The sequence below is a fragment of the Oryctolagus cuniculus genome, chromosome 7 (genome assembly GCF_051225735.1).
Source record: "Oryctolagus cuniculus isolate XC-2025 breed Fujian yellow rabbit chromosome 7, ASM5122573v1, whole genome shotgun sequence".
Taxonomy (NCBI): Eukaryota; Metazoa; Chordata; class Mammalia; order Lagomorpha; family Leporidae; genus Oryctolagus; species Oryctolagus cuniculus.
In genome coordinates this window covers 52,823,533-52,844,928 of record NC_142873.1, presented here as the reverse complement: position 1 = coordinate 52,844,928, position 21,396 = coordinate 52,823,533, and the positions used below count along the sequence as shown (strand labels likewise).

The following is a 21,396-nucleotide window of genomic DNA, read 5'->3' as shown; positions in this document are numbered from 1 at the left end:
TGCCCACATTATGAGCCAGGTTACTGTTGCATGGGGTTTCCCTGTGCTCTGTAGGATAGTTAGTGTATCCTTGGCATTTACCCAGCTGTGATAGCCCAAAGTATCTCCGGACACCAGCAAATGTTTCCTGAGGGGAAACCTGACCCTGATTGAGAATGGGAAGTTGTACGGAAACAGAACATAAACAATGCTGATCTTGTAATACTGTGCTGAGAGTTAAATGAGATAACCCATATAAACACTTGGCATAGGCAATGATATATGCATGATAAACCCTCAATAAAATTATTTCTCTCTCTTTTTTTGACAGGCAGAGTGGACAGTGAGAGAGAGAGACAGAGAGAAAGGTCTTCCTTTGCCATTGGTTCACCCTCCAATGGCCGCCGTGGCGGGCGCGCTGCAGCCGGCGCATCACGCTGATCCAAAGGCAGGAGCCAGGTGCTTCTCCTGGTCTCCCATGGGGTGCAGGGCTCAAGCACTTGGGCCATCCTCCACTGCACTCCCAGGCCACAGCAGAGAGCTGGCCTGGAAGAGGGGCAACCGGGACAGAATCCGGCGCCCCGAGGGGGACTAGAACCCAGTGTGCTGGCGCCGCAGGCGGAGGATTAGCCTATTGAGCCGCGGCGCCGTCCAATAAAGTTATTTCTTACAGTTAGCCATATAGCCAGGAAAGAATTCAAGTTTTATTTATTTAATTTATTTTGAAAGGCTGAGAGAGAGAGAGAGAGAGAGAGAGAGAGAGAGAGAAAGGGCAAGGGGGAATTTCTTCTATCCATTGGTTCACTCTCCAAATGCCTACAATGGTCAGGGTTGGACTAGGCCAGAGCCAGAAGCTGGGATCTCAGTCGAGGTCTCCCACATGGAATACCTGAGCCATCACCTGCTGCCTCCCAGAATGCACATTAGCATGAAGCTGGAGTCAGGAGTGGAGCTGGGACCAGCACCCAGGCACTCTGAAGTAGGACACAGGTTTCCCAAGTGACATCTTCACCACTGAGCCAAATGCCAAATGCTGACTCCCAGAATTGGACCTCTGAAAGGCCTTTCCTCCTAGGTTGGGAAGAGAACAGAGTGGAAGGGAATAGCAGCTGGGTCCATGCGCTAGCAACCCTCATTTATTATCAATCAGCTGGTGGTTTCCTGGCTGCTCCTTTCCCTCGCTCTATCCTGGGAGGAACACATCAAGAGGAACACATCAGAGGAAATCAGAGATAAGAAGAGAGGGTGTCAATTAAAGTGCGTTTTGGTCCCGTGCTCTGTGTCATGGGAAAGGCTGTCAGAAAGAGAAAGGCCGGCATTCTGAATTTCTTCTACAGGGGGGCTGGAGGAACTCTATGGCGAGCCCCCCTTCCAGCTCCTCGGCTCTCTGCTGTCCTTGGTTCCTCCAGCTGCACTGTAGTCATTGCTCTACCTGCTCTTTCGCGTGTCTAGTCCGCCCAATTCACATTCTTTACGTAATGAATAATTTCCAATGAGGCGTAATCGGAGAAGCAGCTGGAAGGAGGAGGGCAGCGGTGAGAGGCCGCGGAGAGAAACGGAAAACAGAGGAAAGGAAAAGAACAGCAGTGACTGAGACATATTTTTCTCACTTTGAGGAAAAGAAAATAATCAAGCAAAAAATTAAACTGTCTATACCTAAAGCTAAAGGTGGCTCATGACGCAGTCTGTGTATAGATCCTTCTATTTGCCTAATGCAAGTGGAACGTTGTGAAAGGGCACCCACCATGCCTGGTGAGCTGCTCAGAAGGATGATAAATACCCAGAGCAGGTGACTCCTCGATCGTTTTCAGCTGCCCATAATTAAACTGGGATCCATCTCTCCACTGTGTCACGGCTGTAAAACAATTCCAGTCATTGGACCCCTTACATCTGTGCTGAAATGAAATAATATTTGGCAGTAACAACGAGTCACTGAAACTAAATAAACAAGCCCTTTCAAGACTACATAAAAGTTGGTAACATAATAACATTTGACAGGGATTAAGACCTCTTTGGGGCTGTAAGGGAGTTTCAGAAGCAACAATAACAAATACGTGGAAGGTAGAAAGGACCTATGGGATAACAGACTTGTACAATTGGAAGCGGAATGAATTTCCCGTGGGAGATGTGCTGTTTGAACATCTCATATGTACGGCACACGTCGGAGAGCACAGACCACTGCAGAAGTGTTTGCTGGCGCTTGCTTGGCAAAGAAGGTAAAAGCAAAGCTTCCTTCTTGTTAAGGGGTGTTTTTGTTTTGCGTACCTTAGACAAAAATAAGAATGGTGTCTTGAGAGGTATTTATTGTTTGGCTTGCAGGTGCATGTTTTGAAATGTTTAGCGTTAAAAGGACAAAGCCCTAGGAGTAATGTTTAATGTTCAAATACTCTTGTTACTCAGACTAGTTTCGCCCTTATCCAGTGCCGCAACTCCACATAGCCGAACTTTTGTTCTGAGACCTAGTGGTGACCTGAGAGCCTGGACCCTCAGTCCCGAAAGCTCCATCTGTCTCTCGTCCCTTGGTCCGAGCACATACCTTAGAAACTACTTGGAATGACAGCTACCTCCTTTTTCCAGCTTCTTCCTTAAAGCTTAAATCATTGTCTTTTTTTTTTTTTTAAGATTTATTTTATTTATTTGAAAAACAGAGTTACAGAGAGGTAGAAACAGAGACTGTCTTCCATCTGCTGGTTCACTCCCCAGCTGGCCACAATGGCCGGAGCTGCACCGATCCAAAGCCAGGAACCAGGAGCTTCCTCCAGGTCTCCCACGTGGGTGCAGGCTCCCAAGGATTTGGGCCATCTTCTACTGCTTTCCCAGGTCTTAGCAGAGAGCTGGATTGGAAGGGAAGCAGCCAGGACTAGAACTGGCACCTGTATGGGATGCCGGCGCTTCTTGCCAGAGTGTTAACCCGCTGCGCCACAGCATCGGCTCCAGCTTAAATCATTTTCCTAAAATCCTGTCTTCAGTCTGAGACCCATAAGACTCAGCTGTCAACCTACCTTATGTTGCCTGCTTAGCTATCTGAATGTGGCTGGTCTCTGAACTTCCTGCTTTACAACACTAGAGCATTAGGTACATCCTTTGCCATTTGTTCTGGATACCGTGTTCAACTTCCCAGACCTTCCTGGGGGAGTTGGACTGTTTTTCCAGGTATTTATTCCTGAATATGCCACTCTCTTTGGGGCCTCAACCCTTCTGCCTGGGACAAGGTTTTCTTTCCCTCTCTCAACTCACAGAACCTGGCCTTAACACTCAACTCCCAACAACACCTGCAGTGTGGCATATGCAGGAAATGGGAGTGGCTAGGGGTGCAGGAATCGCCTGCAGTGAGGCTGATACTGGAGGGAGGCAACCAGGGGTGGGACCACTAGCAGCTTGAACAGCATACTAACAGAATTTGGATTTTACCTTGGCAGTGATGGGGAGACAGTGTTTCAGGTAGGCGCCAGGCATGATCAGATGTAGAAAGATCTCCCTGTGGGTTGAGGTGTTTCCCTTATCTTCAGCATTTGCTGCTATCCAGCATTACAACCCTAGACTTTCTTAGGTGCCTTGGTGGCCCTCGGCAAACCTCAGACCCCTCGGATGTGTACTACAGAGCGAGGCTCTGTGCGTTCAGGCCGGCCTGGACTGCGGTTTGTGCTGGGCACGCGGAGGTGCCTACGTTCAGCAGAGCTCATCCAACTTGGCCAGAGGCTGTAGGACAAAGACGGTGGGCACCTCTGGGCGGCCAGGCTGTACCGGCTGCCTTGAGCAGCAGGGCAAGGAGCAAAGCAGGAGTATTTCCTAGCCCTTTCCCGTCACTGTTGCTTTGACAGCAATGTTATCTGGCAAATCTAAAACACAAAACATTTAAGTATTTAAAAAAAAAAAAAACGAAAGAAGGGATTGAAGGATGAACATGGAGGTGAAGGACAACAGAAGAAGGGGTGAAAAGGAGCAGTGCCATGGAGGAGCTGTGGGCGGGTGGGGAGGGGCCTGGGTACGGCTGCAGAGCTCATAGCTGGGGCGGGGACCCCTTATCTGGCCCTTGAGCAGCATGTGGACATAGGGCTCAGAAGCACATGTGTTCCTTGACACTCGTGAAGAGACCCCCGAACCCTACACTGGGGCTGCGGTCTGGAACAGGCGTGTTTAATGAGCTCTCAGGGTGATTTTGGGGCCTACCGCTTCAGGATCCCCAGTGCAAGGAGGTGAGAAGAGGTTGGGAAGGGGAGGAGTTCACAGCACCGGGCTTCATGCAGTAACCCCTCCCAGACTTCCTTGCGCATGTCTTTCCTCTGTAGACACTGAGCGTGTGCAGGGCCCAGATGATACTTATTCTTTCTGTGTCCCTCCCAGCATCTAAAACCTAAGTGCAAACTACCTAAAGCAGCTATTTCCTATGCTGAGTTTTGACAATAGCAGGTCCCGCCCATTATCTCAAAGAGTCTAAAAATACAATTACATAATCATTTCTTCTTAATGAAGTCCATACTCACAAAACATAGCCAATAAAAAATATGATTAAATGTTCAATCTTACCATTTTCTTGCTTATCAAATTGGCTAGGATAAAAAAGATGTTTACGAGGGTGTGGTTAGAGTGAATCTGTTAGAAAGAATGCAAAAGGCACCAACTGTCCCTGATGCACTTTGACGATATATGTCAAGACCTAGAAAAAGATTTATACACTCCAACCTAGTAATTTCACTTCATGACATTTTTCATAAGGGAATAAACAAGGTCATAACTATTGGTAAGCAGTCTAAATATAACAAAAAAGGGGAGTGGTTAAACACATAAGGAATACAAAGATGCTTTCTATTATATATGCATTGGAGGTGGACTTAGAAAAATGCTAATATGTGAAAGGGACATGGTATAAAGCACACACAGTTCCTGTCTTCTAATGCTCTTTGAGTGGTAGAATATTCCATGGATACTTTTTAACTACCTGCCTACTACTGGGCTGTGATTGCTCAATGTTTTCAGAACTGTCTATAACTAACACGCATTGTGATCATAGTAAAACAGGTAACAGATCAGATGCACAATTCAAATGCTGAAAAGGAATGCCTGATCATACCAGCCTCCCACAGAACTCTCTCCACACAGATTCTAGTATTGCTCCCTATCACGTTTCTCCCCGCTCAGGATCCCTCACTGTATGGAAAGGATAAACTCTAAAGTCTTTAGCAGGGCATCCTAGGGCCATTTCTGACCCAACCTCAACCCACGTGTCCAGCCTCGCCCCTAGCTACTCCTTCCACCTTCCTTCCTTACACACCATGGAGAGCCACCACTTTGAATTTCCTGGTCATACTGTGTCTTCTTGTGTCTGCGTGACTGGGTGGGCTGATTCTTTGGCCCAGAACTCTTCTCCTCTTTCATTGTTTCATAAACTCCCCCATTCAGCTTTCTCACCATTTTCTTAAAACCTTTCCATTGAAACCTCAGAAAAAATTAAGCGTTTCTCTGTGCATTCAGTGCAAGTTTTAAAACTTCTCTGTTAGGGCCAGTGCTGTGATGTAGTGGGTAAAGTCATTGCCTGTGATGCCAGCATCTCATATGGGTGTCAGTTTGAGTCCTGACTGCTCCACTTCCAATCCAGCTCCCTGCCATTGCACCTGGGAAAGCAGTGGAGGATGGCCCAAATGTTTGGGAGGCCCTGCACCCATGTGGGAGACCCAGAAGTAGGTTCTGGCTCCTGGCTTCGGGAAGTCACTATTATCAGGTTAAAGCTGATGTGAACTCCTTCACTGAAGGGACTATGTTTTGAAGAAAATTGAACCTTGGATTTGGAGTCAGCCTGACTGCATTCCAACGTGAGGCTCTACCACTGTTAGGTGGTGGGCAAGTCATTTAACTGCTTTGAGTCTCTGCATTTGCTGCTTGAGAACAGAAAGACATAAGTCTGCCTCCCCAAGTTACTGCTAGGACCAATATTTGGCACTGTTTGTAAAAGTATTTTTGTACTCAACAAACATCTTCCAAATATGAGTTGCTATTACTGTTGTTATTATAGTCTTTTACAGGTCTCACTCAACAAAGAACATTGCCTGTTTGGGAAAATGTTATATTCCAGAAAATATGATGACTTGATTGAATGAATATGGGAGAAATTTAGTTTCTCCCATACTTAGTTTATTCACAGAGGATGAAGCAGAAATTGCATCCAGTGACTTGCATCACTACTCCTCGCCATGGGCCTTACTAAACCCCTTCCCCACCTCCCTGGACACATGCGCATCCCCTCAGGATCCAGCCTTTATCTCTGATAAAGAAATGCATGCTGAAAGGATATAATGGGCTCACATTCCGAAAATGCAGTTTCATTTCATTTAAACCAAGGTTTTATGGATACTGTGCCTGAACTCAACAGGCGGGTGCAGGGACTAGTTTTGGACAGGCAGAGCTTCCAGCACCTCTTAAATCACATCACACGGCAGTTGCCTGCTCCACCTACACACAGGGCGGGCCTGAATTCATAAGACCGGTCGCTAGCCCAGGCCGAGACTGAAAAACTCTTTTCCCATCTGATGACTAATGCTGTCTCTGCTTTCAGAAAGGCAAAGCTCCATATACAAACCCTACCAATGGGTTTTCCTTTCCTTGCTCCGAAGGGGTTGGGGGTGGTAATGTAGTGTGTGAGTGTGTGTGAGTGTGTGTGACTGTGTGTGTGTGTGTGTGTGTGCTCGTATTCCTCCAATGATTGAAGAATCCTGAAATGAACCTCTATGGGAAACCCCTGACAACGTCCTGTAGATGGTTTTGCATGGGAAATTGAAACAAGTTGGCAGGAAGAAGAATTCTGTCTGCATAATTCAAAGCAGATATTTTACTGAGGGAAAAAGCAAATCAGAAATTTTCTGTCAGTCCTTGAAATTTTATTAGTTACAAAAAAAGTCATATATTAGCCCCTTGCATTAAATCCAGATAGAATGTATCCCCCATCCCCCAGTGATATTCCTAAAACACATCTTTGAGCATGCAATACAAGTCTAGTTCCTCATGAAAGCTGTAAGACTCACGAGTGGCGGCCTGGGACTCTATCATGTGCTCTTAGATGCTGCTCTGCTTCTCAGCTCCAGAGATAAATGAAAAGATAACAATGAGACTTGAGAATAATTAAAATAGTTAATGCTCCTTCTGATACGGAGGATAATCTAATGAAAGATTTCCTGATGAGTAGATTCAGAGAGACAGTGTTTTCCGTAAGAACTCTTGATAAAGGCTGGTGGTAAAGACAGTAGTTTGGGATTGTTTGGTACAGTGCAGGATGCTGTCAGGATACCATCGGCATTCTGTACATTTCAAACAGCATGAGCAGTATGAGTCAAGTAAATATGAAGCTGAAATATGAAATATGAACAATTTCAGTTTTTCTGGGAAAGATTTTTTTGTACTGTGGCAGAATGAACGAATCAACCTCAACATTGTACGGTTGGTATTCTATGCTTCAAATCACTATTATGCAGTTTGCAATTAAATATTTTTATGTATTTCTTGAAGCAATAGAGAGATCTTATTTTAGTTAATTTATGTTATTTCATAAGCTTTGGGGGTTTGTTTCATGTTTGTGAAACAGACTTGATGGATACTAATAGATAAATATCCATCTGAAATTCATTCATTCAGATTAATATTGGTACTATACCTATAACAGGTATAGTACCTTTTCAATAAATATAAATCAATTTCGGTACAATGGTCAATTTTCCCAGTCTGTAGCCACATTTAACTTGGTATGTCTCCTGCCTTCCTTTGCAAGCAAAGATTGAGGAAAGAGTTAGAATTTAAGAAATAGCACACTAAAAATATTAGAAGTGTGAAAATTGTTAGCATACTTCAATCTACCTTTACTTCCCCTCTATCCAAGGCCTTCTATATCTTTGTTGCATCTCTGACTGTTGTGGGAAGTGCTCTGCTTCTCTCTCTCATCTTTCCAATAGACACTGTCTGGGCACCAGTACCCTTTTGGCTGAAAGTTGTGAACTTAAATAAGTGAGGTCAGCCATGAGGCTCACTGATAACATGGGCTTAGATATGGAGAATTTACATCAGGCTTCCTACAAAGTATGAAAATGTCACAAACTAGCAGAAAACAAATAGATTGTTCACAAAGTTATCAACTATAAAACTCTTGAGGGCAGAGACTATGTGTAATTCCTTCTCATATCCATTACCCCCAAACCAGAAACTGGGTAAGTTTCTGCTGAGTGAGGGAAGAGTTGAGAGTGTATCCACTTCAACCTCTAGTCCAGGCTTAGGTGAGAGGCTGAGAGGGTAAATGCAAAGAGAAGAGAAAATGGAATAGATTAGAGGCTTCTAGTACAGTGCTTCTTCAATCTTCTTTTGACCCGTATTTATAGCAAATACACACATATATATGTATATCTACATTTCTTTATTTTGATCACAAACCACGCATGTACAGAGCGTTTAACTAAAATTTTTGTGAAATACTGGGTTGTCTCTCACAGTTTAAAAACTATTGTAATCCTTATGGAACAGGTAAAAGAAAAACTGAACCAGGAAAAAAAAAAACAAAACACAGGAACCAGGAAACTACTGCTGAATCACTATTGTTGAAATGGTCCATTCCTACCCTGGGCATCAATTTTCATTAGCACTTAACTAACGAGTTGATTCTTTCTGACAACTAGTCCCTCCACAATGCTTTCTGTACTTATCAGTGCTGAGCTAGGCAGGGAATAAGGACAAGGACAGTAAAGACACAGCTACCTTCTTGACACCTCTTAGCTATCTCTCAGACCTATCAGATTTAACCTATTTCCAACTCTACTTCTGAAGTCCACCAGATTTTTCTTCCTTCTTTGCTCCCTGTGGAGAAGACTTCTTTGGATTTCTCCAGCCAGAACTGTGGGCTCATTCCTGGTCATTCTCCCTCACCCCTCACATCTCAAGTGGGGACAGTTTACCAGTTCATCCTCTAAAACAGGCTCAGAGTTCCCCCATCTCTATACGGTTACCTCAACTGCCCCTGCACAGGTCTCCCCACTTCCATGTTGGCCTCCTGTGTCCTTCTCAATTTATTCTATGTTGAACAATCAGAAAACATTCTTTAAAAAGAATGGGGGCTGGCATTGTGCTGTAGCGGGTAAAGCCAGCACCTGCAGTGCCTGCATCCCATACGGGTGCTGGTTTGAGTCCTGACTGCTCCACTTCTGATCCGGCTCTCTGCTATGGCCTGGGAAAGCTGTAGAAGATGGCCCAAGTTCTTGGGCCCCTGCACCTTCATGGGAGACCTGGAAGAAGCTCCTGGCTCCTGGCTTTGGATCTGCCCAGCTCTGGCTGTTGTGGCCATTTAGGGAGTGAACCAGTGGATGGAACATAAACTTCTCTGTAACTCTGCCTTTCAAATAAATAAATAAAATCTTAAAAAAAAAAAAGTGCCTGAAAGGAGGAGCAGTTTATGACACATTACAACACGAATGACTCTTGAAGACCTTACACAAACTGAAATAACCACTCACAAAAAAGACAAATAGTGTATGACCCCACCTATGTGATATATCTATGGTTGTCAAGTTCATAGAATTTTAAGGTAGAAGTTACCGTTATTGGATACCAAGTTGTTTTGCAAGGTGAAAAAGTTGTGAAGATTGGTTGTAAAATAGTATGAAACAGTAGGAATCTATTTAACACTACTGAACTGTATGTGTCGACCTGGTTAAGATGGTAAATTTTATGCTACTAATTTGGTTTTTATCATGGAAGAACCCTGCTCATAGATGTGTTTCCAGTTCTTTCATGCTCCCTAAATTACAAAATTCCAACATTCACTGTGACTGAGAATATAAATTTTAAAAATAGCAATAACAGTAAACTTCAATGGACACTTGCCAGGTGTAAGTTCTTTATATTTTATTTTCTCATTTGACCACCAATACAGCTTTATAGGGTGTACACTATCATTAACCCTGACTCTGCAAGCAGAAAACTGGGGCTCGGCAGGGCCGTGACTTGTCTGAGCTTCCACAACCCAGAAGCACTGGAAGCAGGATGCGATCCCAGGCTGTCTGCTTGGACGGCTGCATCTAACCGCTAGGTCTACGTTTCACCAAACTGGTAGGGGGCTCCCTGGAAGTGACTGTAGCTCCCACAACCAGCCTAGCATTTCAGACAGGTCTCTCTTTCTGCCCACATGCTTATCTCTGGCAAATATGCATTAACTTCTCTCTTGTTTCCCATCGTTCCCGTTTTCCTCCCCCAAAGACAAGACTCAGTCACCTCAATCCATTAGATCTTCACCTTACAAATTAAAAAATTTTCATTGACCCAAACATTTGGGCAAAAGTCCCTCATCAAAGTAGCTCGAAAATAACAACTAATATCACTCGGTGCCTTTGTCATCTGAGCTATAGCATCACTGTTTTCAACTAAGTAGAGGGAAAGTAATAAGCCTACCGTGCGGCCACTGAGAGATAAACTAATTGACAGTGCCTGCATTCAGGACACATGAAATCACAACCACCCCTTCCAGAGCACTGACTATTGGCCTGCAGCTTTTTGTAGAATAGAAGAAGCAGAAAGTTCTGGATCAACAAGTTAAGTAACCTCTCTGAAGTCCAGTTTCATTATTTGTTAGACTGGCAAGGCTGTTAAGAAGACTAGCTTAGCAAATATGCATGAAGCCCTCAGCACACAGACTTGCAGTAAACTAAGGGCTCAATAAATATTAACTGCTGTTACCACCATATAGAAATGTGGAGTGTTTCCAGTCTTAGAAATGTAGGACTGGCATGATACAGCCTTCCTGTCCCTTTCCCTACCATGTCTCCAATCATGGTGGGTATAGAATGGCCCCAGGCCCCACTGCAGAGCTGGAGCTGTGATGGTCACTCTTCATCAGCTGAACCTTGCTTTATTCTTGCAGCCAGTCCCTCACTGATGTCCATGTCCTTAGATTCCTGACCAGATTTCTGCCTCACCCGCTGCCTGAGTGTCTGACGTTGGCAACCCCGTGCTTGTGTGTCACGGGGTTCCTGCGACTCAGTCTCAGGGTCCTGAGCACAGGACGCTGCACTTGCCCAGTGTCCACCCACACCCCTCCCGAGCTGCTCTCTGCCACATGGGCTTGGCCAGTGGCTTATGCCCTAGGGCAGATAAAGAGGTGAGGCATGACCTGAATTTTTTTTAATTCCTTTGCCTGAGTTACGCTCTTCTTTGAAAAAAGACCTCCTGCTTTCCTATGGAAAAGGCAAACCTAGTTGCACCCTAGGATCTTAACTCCTGTAGAAAAGGGGCCCTGCCTTCCTGCCCCTCAGCCACTAGCCTAGACGTGACTTTGACTTTCTTGGCTGGGCCACTCTGGCTTGGTCCAGAACTATGGAGGCCATTAGACTGCTCTTCCTCCTAACTTAACAAAATTCACTCAGTTGCAGCTACTCAGACCCTCCGCTCTGCAACCATTTTCAGCACTGTAATTTCTCCTGGTCGTCCCTTCCTTGAGTGGGAAATGCTTCCAGAGCTCAGGTTTTGGCACAATAACTCCTAGATTGTTTTTGTGGTCCCAGTGTAGTACCTCTTTGTTACAGCTTGATAGTCTTACACTTTTTCCAAGTCTCATTATTTTGCATTTATAAATATCAGGTTGTATTAATTGGTTCCAGCTTTTAAAAATGTTCCATCTGAGGTTCTTTTCTGCTGTTTTGATAGTGGTTTCTAAACCCGAGCGTCGGGGCCCTGATGTGGCCCTTGTTCCGTAGGCATCCCTGAAGGACTGATGTGCAACAGAAGAGAGACGCAGGCCCCGGGTCTCGCCGTGTTCTTTGAAGACTGTACTGGCTATAATAGCTTCAAAGAATTTCAACAAGTTCCTAAGACATGACCTTCGCTTTCCGAAAACCACGCTGACCGGGCTTGCCTTAATCAAGCTGTGCTTTTCTAAGCATCCTTTTACTTGATCTCCTGCAGCAGTTTTTAATACTTTCCCTACAAGTGAAGTTAAACTAACTGGCCTGTAATTTCCTGGTGTGTCCCTAAGCTCTGAGAAATAACGGCATTAGGTTGGCTACCTTCCAATTCTTCCAGAATTTTTTTGTTTTGTTTTAAAACTCAGGATTGAAAAGGCCAGAGAATGCTTCCTGCCTCCCTTCCCCTTCGTTTCTTCCACGACATACTGCTCTTTGTATTCCCAGTGGATCTGCCATTTTAATAACTTCAAACCTCTTAAATGTTTTCACATATTATTCGTTCCTATCTCTGAAGCATGAGTTTTCCATTTTTCATTTTGACAGGGGCCACCCCCCAAAAATAAGGACTTGCAATTCTGTGGAATAGACTGAATTTGAGGCACTGGGTAAAAAAAATGAGTTTCATACTAGAAATCCCAAAAAGGGCAGCAAACTAGATTACAGTTAAGTCTATGTCATGGATTTTTAAAAATAATTTTTTATTGATGTGAGATGAAAAAATTTCATGTATTCCATATATACAGATTTAAGAGCACAATGATACTTCCCACTCTTTCCTCCTTCCTGCCAATGCTCTATTGTCCTTACTTTCTTAGCTTCTTTTAATTTTTATAAAGACATACTTTCAATTTATTTTATAATCACAAGCTTAGCCCTCCACCGAATAAAGAATTCAACTAGTAGTAAGCAGAAAAACCACCGTTCCTCTAGAGTAAAGACAAGGGCTGTAAACACTATGAACATGTGTTGGGAAAGACATGAGAAATATGTCCACACACCCAGGAAATAGGAGCCAAAATATGGCACCATTATATTTGAGCATATTAACCCAATGCACTCACACACTCTTTAAAATATACTTGCATCCTGTATCTTTTTAAACTGCATTTGCCCCAGCATTCAAACCTATTATCAGAAAATTTTTTTAAAGTTAATGAACTCTCCATTGCAAAAGAAAGGTCCATAGAAATACTTTAACTAAGATATACTGGTAAAAATAAGTTCTTACTTTTTTTTCACTGATAGGAATAAAGAGAAAAATTAAAAATTATTTGCATGCATAGGGTCATCCTATCATATAATCTTTTATCTACATTCTTGATTTTACAGAAATTTGTATAATTATATTTTTGAAATAACTGAGCCACCAAGGAGGGCACAGAAACTTTTATTCTACATAGACAATTTTTTTTTTTGTTTCAGTAGGTTTTCTTTTTGTTCTTCAACAATTTATTTATGTATTTGAAAGGCAGAGTCACACAGAGAGGGGGAAAGGAGAAGACAGATCTTCTATCTGCTGGGTCACTCTCCAAATGGCCATAAAGGCCAGGGCTGTAAGAGGCTGAAGCTAGGAGCTTGGAACTCCATCTGTGTCTCCCACATGAGTGGCAGGAGCCCAAGGACATGTCCACCTTCCGCTGCTTTCCCAGGCACATTAGCGGGGAGCTGAATCCGAAGTGGAGCAGCTGAGACTCCAAGTGGTGCTCTGATGAGGGCTGCAGGCATCACAAGCAGCAGTGCCATGATGTCTGTGTGCAGGTTTTTTGTGTTTGTCTTTTTTCCAAATAAGTCGCAGAAAGGCAAGACAGGCACACAAACCAAGACCCCATGTAGATGGAGGCTCATTTCAAGGCAGGGAGGTATGGTGATCACCACCATGAAATTCAGAGAAATGTGGACAGGAATCTAAAAACTTCTAAGATGGTTGACTCTGATTTCCATTAAGAATGATAAACAGAACTCTGCCCAACTGGGAGGTTTTTCCTCCTAATTTATCAAATGTGGAGTGTGAATTTCACTTACTATGTTTCAGATTTAATCTCAGTGGGAGAATCTCTGTATTATGGTACCCATAGACTCTCTCATCAGGAACATTTGAGTTGGTTAATGAACATTAGTATTTTCCATTTTAATTTGGTTAACACTGAGTATATTTGCAAAAAGATTAGATTTTCTATGTAGGCCATTAAGCACAGACACATAGAAAACTATGTTTGCCTATTTAGTAAGTAAATTTAAGTTCAGGAATTAATAAATTTTTCCTGTGCTTGAAATGCTGTTTCATTGATTTCCACCTTTAGTGTTTTAAAACTGAAATTAACTAAAATACAGACAGGATTTACCTTTCCTATTTAGTGTATGTTACATCACATAAGTACAAATGCAATATGCATTCAATCTCCTCACCTTCTTATGGCTTGGTTTCAGCTGCTCTCTTGTCTCAGGATGCATTCTCCCACATACAAATGTCAATACCTTCCCACTGGGACTGGTATTTGGTGTAGTGGTGAAGATACCTGTAGCCACTATCAGAGTACCCGGGTTTGAGTCCTAGTTTGACCCGCAATTTGACCTTCCTGCTAATGCATGCTCTGGGCTGGCTCAAGTACTTCAATCCCTGTCACTCACATGAAAAATTTTGATTGAGTTCCTGGATCCGGATTTCAGTCAGGCCCAGTCTGGCTGTTGAGGGCAATTGGGTAGTGAACTAGTAGATGGGAGATTCTCTCTCTCTCTCTCTTTCTCTCTCTCTCTGCTTCTCAAAAAAAAAAAAAAAAGCATAAAAACAAACCCAGATCCATCCATCTTTGAGATCAGTGAAAGAGTATCAGGTCTGTGGTAAAGTGGAAAAACTTGAGGCTATGCATTTAACTGTGGCTAAGTTCAAGTTCTTTGACTTTCTAGTTAGCTGACTTCCTAGTTTCTTTATGTCTCCATTTCCCTACATATAAAATAGGGCTATTCATATCTCCTTTTAGAATTATGATGTAAGTTAATTGGGATTATATATATATAATATGTATTATTATTTATTAAACATATATAAAGTATTATATTAAAGATTATATATATTAAAGGTTTTATTTACCTATTTGAGAGGTAGAGCCATAGACAGCGAGAAGGAGAGATAGAGGGAAAGGTCTCCCATCAGCTGGTTTACTCCCCAAATGGCTGCAATGGCCAGAGCTGGGCTGATCCAAAGCCAGGAGCCAGGAACTTCCTCTGGGTCTCCTATACAGGTGCAGGGGTCCAAGCACTTGGGCCATCTACTACTGCTTTCCCAGGCCAATGCAGAGAACTGGATTGGAAGGGAGCAGCTGGAACTCAAACCAGTGCCCATATGGGATGCTGGCACCGCAGGTGGAGGCTTAGCCTACTATGCCACAGTGTCGGCCCTGGGATAATATATTTAAAAGATCAAAACTGTCAGGTCCCCTTCCTATCCCTCCATATGCCACCTTCTTCACAAAACCTTCTCTACCTCCCACTCCTCCCTTCCCACCCCACCTGATGATAATTTAATTTACCTTTGCATTCCTGTAACAATCCATTTGGCTCTTAAGGACTTCAGTTTTCTGCATGGTTATTCATTCAACAGATATTCATTGAATATTTACTATGTGTTGGGCTTATGCACATCTAATATATTTTCATTTGTTTCTCTTCTAATTAGTTCTTGAGATAATTGAGGTTAGAGTCTTTGTTGTAATACTCATATTCCCTTTTCCCTCTCCATTGCCTTGACAGCGCTTGGCACTAGTGCTGGAACAGGAATGCACTTGTTGATATTTGGTGAAACTGGCCAATATTAGGTAGTAATGCAGGCAATATCTGTATAATCATTTTCTTATGTGTCTACATCCTCAAATAGTATTAGATGCTGGAAATGGTGAGTGCACAGGCTCATCCTCATTCTCATTATTAATAATAAAGTAATAACTACAGCTGGCATTGTGGTGCAGTGGGTTAAGCCACCACTTGCAGCACCAGTATCCCATATGAGTGCCAGTTTGAGTCCTGGCTGCTCCACTTCTGATCCAGCCCCCTGCTAATGTGCCTGGGAAAGCAGCAGCAGATGGCCCAAGTCCTTGGGTCCCTACTACCCACCCAGATGGAGTTCCAGGATCTTGGCTTCAACCTGGCCCAGCCCCAACTGTTGGGGCCACTTGGGGCATGAATCAGCAGACAGAAAGAAGATTTCTTTCTTTCTGTCTCACTCTCTCTGCCATGCTGCCTTTCAAATAAGTAAAATAAATCTTTAAAGTAAAAAGTAAGAGCTAACATTCCTGAGAATATACACAAATAGTATTTTCTCCCCATTCCTACATGAGTCCTTTGAGCAGTTACTGCTGGAACAAAACATGGTTTCCAGTAGAAGGTGAATGAACAAATAAGCCATAGCCATCTCTCTGTGCAATGGCACTAGACAAATCTAAGTAGGGTTTCAAAGAACTGTGGTTTATAAATAAAGACTCTGTCATATGTACAATACCATGGCTAGATGGCATTCTAAGGTTTCAGGGGGAAATTACACAATTTGAAAATGAGGCTGTGTGTACACAACACAAAGCCATCCAAATGAAACCTTGAGCAAACCACTTAGGAATGTGGTCTTTGCTGGCCCAGACATTTCAAGTCTTCATTGGAAATATGTACTATGGTTCTGACACTATTTTTTTTAACTTTTATTTAATGAATATAAATTTCCAAAGTACAGCTTATGGATTACAATGGCTTCCCCCCCATAACGTCCCTCCCACCCGCAACCCTCCCCTTTCCCGCTCCCTCTCCCCTTCCATTCACATCAAGATTCATTTTCGTTTCTGTTTAAATACAGAAGATCAGTTTAGCATACATTAAGTAAAGATTTCAACAATTTGCTCCCACACAGAAACATAAAGTGAAAAATACTGTTTGAGTACTAGTTATAGCATTAAATCACAATGTACAGCGCACTAAGGACAGAGATCCTACATGAGGAGTAAGTACACAGTGACTCCTGTTGTTGACTTAACAAATCTGACACTATTTTACTACTCATGGATGAACTACACTACAGTAAAGTCTCACTTTAATTTGCTGCTTCTAATCAGCCACAGATCAGGGAGCCAGAAAGTCAAACTGGTTTAGAATAGTGTTTACAGTGAGAACAACTAGGTTCTGGTTTAAGTTCAATGACAGCATCCTACAAGTAGAAGTAAATATAAGCTTTTAGTTGCATGATCTTTATGGTATTTTGAGTTCTCCCTCTCCAAAAATGGAAGTCTAAAGGGAAATTGGACTGTATGAATGTCCCATGTAACATAAGCAATTTTGTTAAATTACCTTTTCTTCTCCATTGTGGAGTTTCCTTTGAGGAAGCAAACGTGAAGCTTCCTAAGTAGGCTCCTGAGGAGCTCACTAGTGGCAGTGCCCTGGTTAGCATGGACTATGCAAAATTTTAAACAGAAACTGACTCGTGAGCAGGCTGCCCACATGCCTCAGAATCCAGAGGTCCCAAAGGATCTGGCTTTTGGGCTGCTCCTAGGGTCACCCTCACAACTATGTTGGTGCTCTACAGGCATTTCCAGTGGGTTTTCAATTCTCTTGGAACGGGGGACCAGGTGACAGAGTTCCTGAGGGGGACCTCAGCGTGCAGGGATGGGATTGGAATCGTGTTCCTCTTCTCCAGATGTGCAATCTGTCCTTGGTTGATGCTCACCAGGAGCTCGAATTTGTTTTATGTTCTTTATCATTTTTTTTGCTACAGTGATTGACATTAATGAATGCCTGGTGAACCCAAGGCACAGTCTCTGGGTTGCTCCACCCTGCCTTCCCTTTCTTCTGGAACCATTCAGAAAAGGGTATGTGAGCCGGTATGGGAGGCTTATTGCCCAAATGCTTCATTGGGAGTATGTGGTAGAGCCAGATGTGAAATGGACCTCCCCTGAGTGAAGAATATGCAACCAAGACTCATAGCACACATTGGAGAGGAATGACTTTCTAACTAACTCTGGATTTGTAGCATTGTGCTATTCCCACATCCAAGTCAAGATGCCTGTCCAGATTAGATGTCAAAACTGGCCTGTTATCATCTCTGATTTTTACTGAGCATCTTTGAAGAAGAAAGAATCCTTTGGGGGGCTAATTGGTCCCAGGCCTGAGAATTGGACATGGATTTCTATGGCCACTTCAGAAGAAAAATTCCAATATTTTAAAACCAGGTATCACCTGGAGCACACACATATGCACTATCATAACAAAACACAGAAAGAAAACTATTTGACTCCAACAGCAAGGAGTTTTTGCCACGGTAGTGATAGCAGCAAGAGCTAACACTATAAAATTTAGTGAAACTTGTTCAGAGAGCACCCAGCCAATACCACCGAGATCATTATGAAATGATCTAAGACCCAAGAAGCATAAAAACTGTATTGGTCATCACTGAAAGGAAGCTCAGACAAGTTTGTCTTAGAGACATCCAAAAACCTTTGTGTAAAAGCAGAGCCATAAAACGATACCTGACAACGTTTAAGTGATATCCTAATTAATCCCTGGATTTTCACAGCATCTTGCAGGCTGTCTGTTGGCTAGTAACCAGGCAGGGTCCCCTCACACTGACTATGAGTTCCAAGTCCTTTGCACAACAAGCCCACTGAGTCAGCCAGGACAGGACTTGGCACTAAGCAGCTGCTACAAATGGAAGGGAGCACTAATCCAAGGAACGGCATTATTTTCACATTGAAGCAAGTGTTTGGAAGACGTGCACAATGTTTACAAGCTGATGGAAAATCATTCTAGCTGTGCCTCAGCCTTACAGGAGAAACACTTTGGCACTTTTACATAGTTTCTTTGGTGAAACGAACACTTTGCAATCTGCTGATAGTATGTCTCTCTTTGACACCATTTCATACTCAGTCATTACTATGAAAAAGTGTGGCACAGCATTTTTTTTGTATATAAAAGGTTGTGATTTGTATTTTTCAAATAGAGGCAGTGATGGTGTAAACAATCTAAGACAATTTTATTCCAAAAGGGGGAATTCATTGAAAAGGAGGCAATGGTTTTTTGTGTCTTATCTCAGGAATAGATGTTCCAATAAGCAACAGGAATTTACTTTTTAAAGAATGAACTAAATTTAAAAATAGTTATCATATTGTCACTTCAGTCATTATTTTCTAAAAATTACAAAACTCTCATGGGTGAACATCTCCACCTACCTCATAGAATAAAGGAGCACTACCACTTGTAGTTCTTTTTCCCTTTTTAGCTGGAGCATTTCCGACAAGCATATTTACTTCATTGATCTGTAAGAAAAATCAACTTACTTAAATGCAAAAGGAAGGGTTCCTTGAAGAATACGTAGATAAATGTAACTTTCAAATACTTAGGGGTTTGGGAACCCGGCAAGAAAGAAGTACTCATCAATTAGGTGGTATATTTATACTCACTTTGGTATGCGCTGGTAAAAGTATGGGGATAATCTACCTGATAGAACTTTCCTATGTTAATCGTACCCCTCAGACCCTTGACAGCTATGATGCCTGTAGATTTCATGGACCTCCCTGGAACCTTAGTGTAGTCTTTTATGTTATTCAATCTTTTATTAAATTTTAATTCCTCACAGAGTTACAATTTAATAGCAAGCTGCCTGGTATGGCCTCAGAAATTTTTTGTCAAATGGATGAATGTTTAATAGGCAATGCTGATGAACAAAAATAATTCTTGCAGGCTAAACAATTCAAATTTAATCTAGCTACACAGTTCTTTAAAATAATCCACCAAAATTTACAAAACAGTTCAAAAATATGATAGTTTTGTTTATTTTGTAATTTTATCCTATTATTTTAAGTAAAAAAAAAGAAGTGTTAAGTGAAACAGGGCTCGGGGTAGGCAGGGGCAGGTACCTGCTGGAGAATGTCTTGCCATGAGACGATGCTGAAGAGCTTACGCTGAGGTGCCTGTACAGCGAGGGTGAGGGCTTCAATGAGAAGGTCATCCTCAATCTGGTTCCCAACCACAAAAGCAACGGAGGCTTTCCAGTCGTTCTGTTACACAATCAGAAGGAATTAGATTATAGATGTCTTGACTGGGCAATTCAGTGTCGAATGTTTCCACTGAGAAACAGTAGTCTTCCTATAGACCTTACCTCAACGACAGGTTGGGGTCTACCTAGCAGTAAATGTGCTTCTCGGACGGAAATAGCCTCAAGGCGGCAGCATTGTGCCAAATTTCATGCAACATTGTCAAAAGGCAATTTTCTTGAGAAACTAGGTCTTTCAAGGAAGAAAAGACAATAATAACAACAGAAAACAAACAAACAAAAACTATCCCCGAATGCTGTCCAAGAATAATTTGGCGTTGGAAAGCAACAGTACATTTCTATATCACAAATATACATTAAGACACAGTCTTGTTAACAAAAATCACTATCTTGTTCCGTGGTACAACTTATGACTCTAAATTTTACCAGAAATATAAAAGAAGCTCAGAAAATGATTGATAAATGTTGGGTAACTTTGCATGAGTTGCCAACTGAGAACTGGAATTTTTTTCCTCTTAAGAATTTCAGTGCTAAATCAGAAATGGGTCCTCTTCACTCCTAAGAAACAGGCTAACTTACAGCACTTAGACATGAAATTTTGCTTCAAAAATTTAAAGTAAGTTATCAAAGAAAATCCCATTCTGTACTGTCCTTCTCTCTGCTCATATAATTCTAATTTCTGCTGGGAATGAGAAATTCCCTAAAGGATATTAACAGTGGCTCTCACTGAGTTCTCAACTGCGGAGTGCTGAGAAGAGGCCTCCAGATGCCAATCAAGACTTGTGCTTTTGAACAGAGAAACCCCACAAAGACATTAGGAAAAAGCAGTGATAATAAAGGAGGGCACGCTGGCCACACGACCTCTCCGGTTCTTAGTCTCCCTATTGATAAAAGAAAGGTTTCCTAAGGTAATTCTTCTAGCTCCTCTCTGGAGATATGATTCATATAGAGTAAAACTCCTTCTAAGGGGATTGCAAAAACAATATCTAAGATTTGAAAAGGTCACACAAATGTAATAAAATGCATACTTTTATGTGGTTCCCTTTGGTTTCTGTCCAGTTCATAATCAGCTTGCTGACAGATCTGGGTTATAGGTGGGAGAGAAGATCTAGTGCCAATGATTTCTTACAATCAAAAAGTGATTGCCCTTTAATTCTTCTTATTTCTCTTCCTATAAACCTACAAAGTACCGAATGAGAACTCCCTCAATTTTCAGTGCCATCACCAAAACAAAACCACATGTAGAAACACTTAAAAAAGTTTATTTTACTCACAAAGTGTGTGTATGTGTGTGTGTGTGTGTGTACTCACCCACGTATGCAGGTAGGTGTGATTGCCACTGATGTACTGGGTTTAAAACATTCTTTTTGACTGTTAGTTCACCACGGGAGGATTGAGCATATTTTTTTTTTTAAAGTATTCTGATTCTAAACAGCAGGTGTGCTATTTATAATGTGTTCTTTAGGGGGAAAATTTCCCATTGTCACAAGACCTTTCCTGCAAAAGATGCTTTTCTCTTGTCTGCTCCCCCAGTCCAAGCTGCAACTCTAGTCCCAACTGAAGCAGGAGAATTTCATTCTTGCAATAAAGTGCATGTGGTTTGGGACAGGCACTACTTTGACGTTCCTTTCTCATATTGAAGATTTTAATGATCACCTCTGGCCCCATCCCATCCTGGTACTGCACGTT

At 42.4% G+C, this 21,396-nt stretch overlaps 1 protein-coding gene across 2 annotated transcripts in view; it reads right to left on the bottom strand.

The window, feature by feature from the left end:
* Window positions 1-21,396, bottom strand: part of SPAG17 (sperm associated antigen 17) — a 285,936-nt gene that overhangs the window by 225,400 nt on the left and 39,140 nt on the right. For both annotated transcript variants that reach the window (XM_051857350.3, XM_051857351.3), the window contains exons 2-3: window positions 19,571-19,711; window positions 18,884-18,970 (exon numbers count right to left, since the gene is read on the bottom strand). In XM_051857350.3, the coding sequence (XP_051713310.3) occupies window positions 18,884-18,970; window positions 19,571-19,711 (228 nt within the window). The remainder of the gene's footprint in view (window positions 1-18,883; window positions 18,971-19,570; window positions 19,712-21,396) is intronic.